Source organism: Vanacampus margaritifer, chromosome 5 (genome assembly GCF_051991255.1).
Source record: "Vanacampus margaritifer isolate UIUO_Vmar chromosome 5, RoL_Vmar_1.0, whole genome shotgun sequence".
NCBI classification, from domain to species: Eukaryota; Metazoa; Chordata; class Actinopteri; order Syngnathiformes; family Syngnathidae; genus Vanacampus; species Vanacampus margaritifer.
In genome coordinates this window covers 16,036,027-16,044,912 of record NC_135436.1, presented here as the reverse complement: position 1 = coordinate 16,044,912, position 8,886 = coordinate 16,036,027, and the positions used below count along the sequence as shown (strand labels likewise).

Sequence of the window (8,886 nt, the reverse complement as noted above, 5' to 3'; positions counted from 1 at the left end):
CGCTCTGCTATACATTTTGTTTTACACATCACAGAGAATCAGATCACACACACATTCAGGCATGCAAGGAAAGTGCATAGCAAAAAGTTGCCAGGAAGCAAACTATCTCCCCTACAAACTCTATATCCACCGTGGGAATCGCACCATGACCCACCAGCTGCAAACAGTGTTGCAAACTCCCCCGTAAGGAAAGTAGCTATTGGCCGTCCTAAAAGATGCTAAAAGTCGCTAAATGACGTCATTATCAAATTTGCATAAGTGGCAATTTGCATGTATAAATGGACGCTGTAGGAGAAACGAATAACCTCGTGGGAGACGCTAAAAGTGAGTAAAAAGACCAAAAAAACAAACAAAGAACACCAGAAAAAGTTGCTTGATTTTTAGTCACTTTTGACCCCCCCCCCCCAAAAAAAAAGTCGGCAGGTCTACACGTCACCATTGCCTTCAATTGCCTTAGCGAGATAAATAAATAAATATTCCAAGATGAGTGCCAAAAATCTCAATCCGTAACTCACATGTTACCAGGAGTCAAGCATGGTGCCTACCATTAAATATAAAACAATAATTAAAAAGACAACAACAAAACAAAACAATATATGGCAGTTATTTCATTTAAAAAAAACATATTCTTACACAACAGTGCAAATCTCCCTTATCTCAAAAACATTGTCTAATTGTCTAAAGTGTCTATAGCTGTGAATGTACGTGTGACTCGTTGTTAGTCCCAATGCGCCGTACGATTTGCTGGTGACTAGTCCAGGGTGTCACTGGACCACACAACCTAGTCTGCCTATAGATTTGACTTGTTTTCTCCATGCAGACCTTATGAGTTGGAGATAACATTCAAAGCTGTAGGCAATGTTTTTCAAAACAGTGCTATATGTTAAGGTATTTTACTGAATAAATATTACCAAGTGCGTGTATATGAAGGCATTATATTTTCCTATATTATTGTTCGATGAAATGCAAAACAACAAACACACTGCAATAAACAACAAGAACAAAGGTTCGACGGTGTGACAATGCTGGCACTTTTTTTAATTCATGTTTGTTTCCACTGGAAAGTTCCAGATGCCAGCATCCCTGAGAAGGCGTAAATGTACCGGTAAGTCTTTTTGGCAGGCCCTGAGAAGCGCTCAAGTGGACCAGCCAAACAATGATGATGTCTGCAAAAGGCACAGCCCTGCACAGCCATCAGAGATCCTGTGTGTTGTTCTGAGAATATATCTCCTGCAGGGCCGATCTGAGAGCTGTCCATGGTTATATTACAAAGTTGGTGGAATTATCATGATCTAAATTTAAACTATGGTAGACTGCGTTGTTATGCAGGCTGATTGGCATCATTGTTCTGGAAACACATACAGTATGTGTATCGACTGTATATGAAAATAAAGGGTTGAAATAGCACTGAAACAAACTTAAAACACAAACTGCTTCCTATCAAGGAAACATGATAAAACCTATCATCATTTATATGAGGTCTGGACTGCATTTTACCAATGGTACAGCTACTATGGAAGCCTTATTTACTCCCAAACTGTGCTGGTAAAACCAGTAACACAATTCGGAAGCAATGTGCTTTGTGCAGGAAAGTGGTTCGTGAAGACTTTGCAAGTCACATGCAGTTTAGTTTGACCCTTTTGCCCAAAGCCTGACCGGTTCTAGGCATTGAACTCGAAGCAGCCTCTGCGGTGTGTTTGCATGTCTTTCACCCTACGGATGGATTGGATCTGGGGATGGTGGGCTCCCCAGTCATTCCAGTGCTTGAAAGAGCCCATTTCCATGACATACTGGAAACCACGGTAGCCAGGGTACTGGTAGGCCACCCACCTATGAAGAAGAAGGCATGGAAGATAAATACACATACAATCAATATTCACTCAAATCGTATGCAGAGCTAAAGTAAAATTCTTACGTTCCACCAGTAACCTGAACGCTAGCGACGCGGTCCTGGAAGCCGTAAGACCACAAGCTTGGAATATCCTCATCACACACCTCCATCTTGCGACCTTCGAAATTCGTGCACTCATACAGGCAAATCTTGTGGTCCTGGGGGTCCTACAAATGCACACAATACTTATTAGAATTAGTTGCTGTTTATCATTTTCATTCATTCATTCATTCATTCATTCATGCCGGTTGTAGATCGGCCCCAGGGTGAGAGATGAACATCCCTCGGCTCTGTTTTCTAATCTAATATTGAATATTCCTAATGCCGACCTTACCATTTTTACTGGTCTGACTGACATTAGACGATCACACCTATAGCTGTTGGACCAGGTGTCCCATCTGGGGTATTCTCCCTTCTCCAGCATGAACATCTCTCCGGTCATGTTCTGCTGCTCAAAGCCCACCCAGCTGCAATGACACACACACGCACGCACACACAAAGAAAGACAGACACATTATATATTTACTTTACCACTAATGCACAATGATGGCATTGAAACACTCATGACTTACGGCCCATTCTCTACCCGGATGGAGCAGATTTTTTCCAAGCCCTTCTCGCTTAAGTTACGACACTCTCCAATCAGGTCAATTTTTCGGCCTTGGAAGTTCTCAAATTCATAGAGGCAAATCTAGGAAGAAACACAATAGTATATTAGATTAGGAATTCCATCGATTCCAAATCATTTGGCTGCTCACCAACCGCAATTGTGTACTTTTTAGTACCTTATGATTACGCAGCCCAATGGCAGAGTGGCTGCCAATGCTGCCTTGAGCACCTGAGTGAGACATCGTCGGATCTACGGAGAAACAGGAAGAAACACACAGTAAGACATGTTTAGAATGTTCATCGTACACTTCCACCAGGCTGAATAAATCACACCATAATTTGACGTGACAAGGTATTTTCAACTTAACATCCAGTTAAATCAACATTACGATCTAATAGACTTCTATGTGCCCAGAATGTGTCCTGTGAGAGAAAACTTAATTGCCAAAAAGCCCACAAATGTAAAATTGCCGCATTTCATTAAAAAGAGGAATGAAAATGAGATGCGACCTTCAATCTTTGTTGTCAGTTTTACTTCCCCAGTGAGCAACTGAATAGCAAGAGAAGGAATAAATCACACCCTGCTGCATTTTATGTCAATGTTCCATCTGCTCACTCAATGCTCATGAGGAGAATCCATTCACAGGAAAAAAAAGATTCTCTTCCCTCTATCTTCTGCAGGTTATACCGAAAACTTACTTTTACACAAGCAGCTTGAAATGGGTCGATCTTAAGAGACAGTTTATAGGTAGTGAGCAAGAGAGTGTGGGTGTATATATACATTTACGTCCAGTACGATTGTACAGAGGGAGGTTTCTGACTTCTCATTGGCTGATGGTTGTTTTTGAGCACAAAGTGGGGGTTCAAAGGTCATGATGCTTAAACAAGTCGTGCTGACTTGGCTGACTGTTTTGTTGTACAGCCACATTGTTGGAAGTGGGGGCATTCACTGCCATCAGCATAATGTTAAACACACACAGGGGACCCCCCCCCCCCCCCACACACACACACACACACAGTTGGATCAAAAACAACCAAATTTGGGTCTGATCCACTAATAGAACTACTACTAAGTTTTGGGGATGTTTGGTACAAAATGACCCAACTTTCTGGGCTGTCTTGTACAAAACAACCCAATTTTTGGGGTTGTCTTGTACAAAACGACCCTTTTGGGGGGGGGGGGGGGGTCTTGTACAAAATTATCGTGTGTTTTTTCTTTTTTGTCTTGTACAAATGACCCAGTTTTGGGGGTTTTCTTGTACAAAACAACTCCATTTTGGGGGTTGTCTTGTACAAAACGACCCTTTTTTGGGGGGGGGGGGGATCTTGTACAAAATGATCGTGTTTTTGTGTGTGTGTTTTTTCTTTTTTTGTCATGTACAAATGACCCAGTTTTGGGGATTTTCTTGTACAAAGCTACCCAGAAAGTTGGAAAAAAAGGGCAAATTCACTACCTGGGTGTATTTGCCCTTTTTTTGTTTGCTTGTTTTTTTTGTTTTGTTTTACCCAAAGGTAACTTATTTTTGACTCAACAGTTTTTTTTTCAGAGTGCATTTTTTAGCAACCCCTCTAGTGTCTTGAGTTTCTCTACAGTTTAGCACTTTTGGCTTACCGTTCTCTTTCAATGTTTTGTTCATTTTGTTGTATTTTGCATTATTAGCTTGTTGGGAGGACCACTGACCAGCTTTCTGGCACTAGGCAGTGTATTTTGTTGCAGAATGCCAGATAATTCATTTAACCCTGCACAGATACAAGACACCCAAGTGCCTGATTTAGCAAAGCAGCCCCAGAGCTTCACTAAGTCTCCTCCATGTTTCGTAGTTGGCACAGTGTTCGTTTTGCTCTATTACTTTTCATTTTGTAGCTGATGGGACTTTCCAAAAATATTCTGTAGTCTCTTATATCAAATGAAGTCATCCTAGAAGTATGGCTTGTCGTATCAGTTTCAAATTATTTCTGTGACTATTGTGACTTTTTTGTTGTTTAACAGAAGGGTTCCACCGATTGGCACTGTGCCAACTGTGAATAATGGGTTATAAGGGGCCTGTTTTGGACTATCTAGCACAGGCAGTTTGAATCTGTGCAGTGTTTAGTCACAGGTTATGGATCCTCCAAAGGGATAATGAAAAGAACGGAACATCTAAGTGTTCTGAGGGTTCTGATCAAAATCTTGTTGAACATCTGACAAAGGAGCAGTATGGTTCCAGTTCACTCAAAAGCAAATGTCCTTAGCAAGGATTTTACATCCAAATATTAAAAACTGTGATTGCATTTACAGTTACAGTCCCCTCCAAAGGTATTGGAAAGCCAAAGTCAAGTCCTTTGTTTTTGTTGTATACTTACTGATGACATTTGGGATCAAAATATGAATCTGAGACAATAGTTCAGAATTCCAGCTTTTATTTGATGGTATTTACATCAAGATGTGTTGAACAACTCAGGACAGAGCACCTGAGTTTGAAAGGAAGAATCCTTCACTTTGGGGAAGTTAATGCGTCTCAGGCTTGATGCAGTTATTGAAAATAATGGTTATGGAAGCAAATATTAAAATGGTTTAACTTCAAGTTAATTTGGAATAAAGCAAAAATGTTTACTGGAGTAATTTACAACAATGAGGCAGATGACATGATCACTTGTTGGTGAGTGTAAAAAGTTTGTGTGTAGGTAAGTGTATTTTTTTGTGCGCCTTGCGTGTGTGATGGAATGCTCTTACAGTATATCAATATGCGTGTGCATTACTGAGCATGTGTGCACAAAGAAGTGGGAGAAGAGATGAAAGCAGTGACATGCTTGATGATGGGGATGGACACGGATGAGAGATGGACTAAACTACGAGTATGTACTTTCTTTCAATACAAATTTAACTTGTTTATGAGAATGTAATAGTCCTGTATCCCAGTAATACATGATCACATCTTATCTTTAATCCACACTATTTTTCACCCAGAAGAGTTCTGTGATAGTGATCTGGTGGATGCCGTGTTTGTTCTGCCTCTCTTTTGCAACTTGTGCTTTTCTGCACTGGGCATGTTGCCCTTCATCTAGTTCCACTGTGGCACATTAAAACCCAGCAGCTCAGTGTCAAACAATGGCACGAGCAGCAATGTGCTGACTGTGGTCCGGACCCACAAGCCCTGTTACTTTTCAGCACCACCATGTATATAAATAGTCCCATATGGTCTGGGGTCAGAACACCGTTATTGTGGAGCCCCCCTTGTGAACACTGCGGTGCTATTCTTTGGGGCCTTGTCAGGTAAGCTATTATTCTATTCAGCCTATAGCAGAGCATTGTCACTATACATTTGTCCGTCCCTTGCCTTTTTTGTTTCTGCTGAGACACATAAATGTATAAGTGAGGTCCAACCACACACTGACCAGCCACAGAGAGGTCGTACAACAATTGAGAACCCTCTATTGAGGAAAGACTTATGTGAGCACTGGCAACAACAATAGCCGCAATTGCACAATCAGATGAGATCCAGTTCAGTAGATACACCAAACATTCTAAACATAATACTAACATTTATAATATTGTGACCTACTTGTAGCTACTTTGATTAATCAAAATACAAGAAAAAGGTTTCAGGTGGCTGATATACACTAACCTCAATGCCAGTGTCTGACGTTGACTTTATTATCTTTGTAAAGGCAGGATTGTTGATATAGTCTGTCATGTATATGGTTCCCTAAATGTGCCTTCCAATGTAAAAAATAACAACTGTGATTTCTCCATTTCTCTGCTCTGAAGGTAAATCTCCCTTGCGAGACACGATAGCATGGCTCAGAATAATCCCAACCCACTGGGACCATGGAAGGTTAGTCTTGCCTCTTTACGTGGAAGATTGCTAACCAAAATTGATCATTAGTACGTAATGCTTGGTCTGATGATGTCAATGATGTGAACACACGTCAGTGTGTCATGTGCTCATGTATGCATTAATATCCACTCCAGATCACAGTTTACGACCAGGAGAACTTCCAAGGAAAGCGTCTGGAGTTCACATCCTCCTGCCAGAACATCATGGAGTCTGGCACTGACAACATCCGCTCCCTGAAGGTTGAGTGTGGAGCGTAAGTCATTAATAGCGTGCTGTGGCACAGAGTTGTGGATTGTGACTGAGGAACAAACAGACCAATGTATTTTGTCTCAAGTCAGTGTTGATGGTAAGCTGCAGCTCCTTGCCACCTTAAATATTGTAACCTTAAAATGTTGTTCTTGTTTGCGGAGGCTGAGGAAAGGCGGGTTACAAAGAGATTCAAGTTTCTGACGTTTTCTGGCGTCTTCCCTACTAAATACACTGCAGGACAGGATTTCAAGCTCGTTTCGGTTTATTCAACTCTCTTTCTTTTGTTGAACGAGGCTCGCTCGGTTGCATCTTTCTCTCTCTCTCTCTCTCTCTCTCTCTCTCTCTCTCTCTCTCTCTCTCTCTCTCGCGCGCGCGCGGGCGCTCGCGCGTGCTCATGACTAGCGCAGTACAAAAACACTTAGGCATGTAAGACTAAAATACAATACCAACATTAATAATTCACAAAACAAATATTAATCAATTGCAAGTCAATAAAAATACATTGGCAACCAAAAAGTGTTACAATATGATAAGTGCTACATGTACAAATGGGTGACTAACAAGATGGTTGTGTGGAATTTTTCGTATGACACCTCAAGCATTTTTCTCCCACGTGACGTGATGACGTTCTTCCAGTCCCCAAAAGTCTTTTAACTGTGTGATTTTCATGTGAGGGTAGTTGGGCAGGATATGAGCACTCCAGCTTCTGTGGACAGCAGTTTGTTTTGGAGAGAGGAGAGTACCCTCAATGGGAGTCTTGGAGTGGCAGCAACGCCTATCACACTGAGAGGATGATGTCTTTCCGCCCCATCTGCTCTGCTGTGAGTCTTTCTTTACGCTGTGAAACTGATTCTGAGTTTATAAAGCACACTTTCTGACTCATTTATCATTAGAGCTGAGTGACTGACAGAATGATTGCCTGTAAATGCTAAAAATAACGGGCATCGGTGTTTACTAATATCGAATGGACTTTCTACAGAACCACAAGGAGTCTAAGATGGTGGTGTTTGAAAAAGAGAACTTTATGGGACGCCAATGGGAGATAAGCGATGACTACCCATCACTGCAGGCTATGGGCTGGGGAACCAATGAGATTGGATCCATGCAAGTTCAGAGTGGCGCGTAAGTTGTGTACATTCATACAAATAATGAGGATCAGGAAGGGAAGTCAAAATCACAATTTACCAATATCAGCATATTTTGCCTTTACTCCTGCTACAGCTGGGTGTGCTACCAGTTCCCTGGTTACCGTGGTTACCAGTACATTCTGGAGTGTGATCGCCATGGTGGCGAGTACAAACATTACAGAGAATGGGGCTCCCATGCTCAGTCATTCCAGGTGCAGTCACTGCGTCGCATCCAGCAATGAGATCTCTCGTCTCCTTTGCCAAAAAGCTCCACGGCTTCCTCCTCTCCCTCTTTCCTCCATAAGCATTCCAGCATTCCCTAGTGCTTCGTCACCAAAATGTCTGCCTATCTTCTGCTTTGTTCTGTTGCTAGAAGGAAACTAAAAAAAAAGAGATAACTGAATGGAATAAACGATATAGGGAGAAAGCAGAGATGCTTGCATGCAAACTGAAGGTGTCTTGAGATGTCTGTGAAGTTGTGACGTCATTCAGACTCACTGCAGGTGCAAGAGAAAATGGACAAGTCGAACTAAAGAGTAAAACAAGTGTCTGCTGCTAACAGCCAAGTACTCGTTTGAACTGTATGTTTCAATTCAATGTATGGGCCACATTGTAAACACATGTGCAAGCTAATGAGACCCAATAAAGGAGCTCTATCCAAGAGTTTATGTAATGTACATGATATATAGTGGAGTTTCATTTTTTTTGCCACTTTCTTGTAGTTGTAGCTAAATTACTTAGCTTCTTTAGAAACAGCTCTCACAAAGATGCAGAATCACGACAACATCGCTACAACCACATTAAGAAACATCTCAATACCTCTCCAACAATAAAAATCTAAATCCAAGTATTTTTTTATTTGTTATTTTCATTTCTCGCCAATGATTGCATCAGTGTATTTTTAGTGAGCTGCATCTTACACTTAAAGGAATGACTGATATAATAACCTGAGTTCACATATTCAATTTATTCTGCGGCCGGTTAAAAATGAACACAATATAGAAATATGTGAAAACACACTTCATTATAAATAATTAACAGGTGCCCGATAGCAAATCAATGCAACCTCAGATGTCAATGTACATAGGCATACACACGTAGGCAAAATTGTTGGTACCCCTCTGTTAATGAAATAATAATGATAATAATAATAATAATAATATATAAGCCTACAAATTTAATGAAAATTTGT

General features: G+C 41.0%; 2 protein-coding genes across 2 annotated transcripts; one reads left to right on the top strand and one right to left on the bottom strand.

Annotated features, from left to right (window-relative positions):
• Positions 1-1,007: 1,007 nt before the first annotated feature.
• Positions 1,008-3,278, bottom strand: crybb1l3 (crystallin, beta B1, like 3). The gene is made up of 6 exons (XM_077565996.1): positions 3,200-3,278; positions 2,677-2,750; positions 2,464-2,582; positions 2,226-2,358; positions 1,916-2,058; positions 1,008-1,830 (listed from the first exon to the last, which is right to left on the bottom strand). Exons 2-6 carry the CDS (start codon positions 2,740-2,742, stop codon positions 1,662-1,664), a joined length of 630 nt encoding a protein of 209 aa, XP_077422122.1. The 5' UTR covers positions 2,743-2,750; positions 3,200-3,278; the 3' UTR covers positions 1,008-1,661.
• A 2,325-nt stretch (positions 3,279-5,603) lies between these two features.
• Positions 5,604-8,371, top strand: cryba1a (crystallin, beta A1a). The gene is made up of 6 exons (XM_077566948.1): positions 5,604-5,753; positions 6,249-6,315; positions 6,453-6,571; positions 7,247-7,388; positions 7,547-7,689; positions 7,789-8,371. Exons 2-6 carry the CDS (start codon positions 6,277-6,279, stop codon positions 7,934-7,936), a joined length of 591 nt encoding a protein of 196 aa, XP_077423074.1. The 5' UTR covers positions 5,604-5,753; positions 6,249-6,276; the 3' UTR covers positions 7,937-8,371.
• The last annotated feature ends 515 nt before the right edge of the window (positions 8,372-8,886 follow it).

What these genes read in the sequence shown, in the direction of transcription:
- cryba1a (XM_077566948.1), top strand. Translation starts at nt 6,277, where the DNA reads ATGGCTCAGAATAATCCCAACCCACTGGGACCATGGAAG. An exon ending in ACCCACTGGGACCATGGAAG is followed by an intron (nt 6,316 to 6,452) that starts GTTAGTCTTGCC and finishes TATCCACTCCAG; the next exon opens with ATCACAGTTTACGACCAGGA. An exon ending in ATGCAAGTTCAGAGTGGCGC is followed by an intron (nt 7,690 to 7,788) that starts GTAAGTTGTGTA and finishes CTCCTGCTACAG; the next exon opens with CTGGGTGTGCTACCAGTTCC.
- crybb1l3 (XM_077565996.1), bottom strand. Translation starts at nt 2,742, where the DNA reads ATGTCTCACTCAGGTGCTCAAGGCAGCATTGGCAGCCACTCTGCCATT. An exon ending in TTGGGCTGCGTAATCATAAG is followed by an intron (nt 2,583 to 2,676) that starts GTACTAAAAAGT and finishes GTTTCTTCCTAG; the next exon opens with ATTTGCCTCTATGAATTTGA. An exon ending in GTTCAGGTTACTGGTGGAAC is followed by an intron (nt 1,831 to 1,915) that starts GTAAGAATTTTA and finishes TCTTCTTCATAG; the next exon opens with GTGGGTGGCCTACCAGTACC.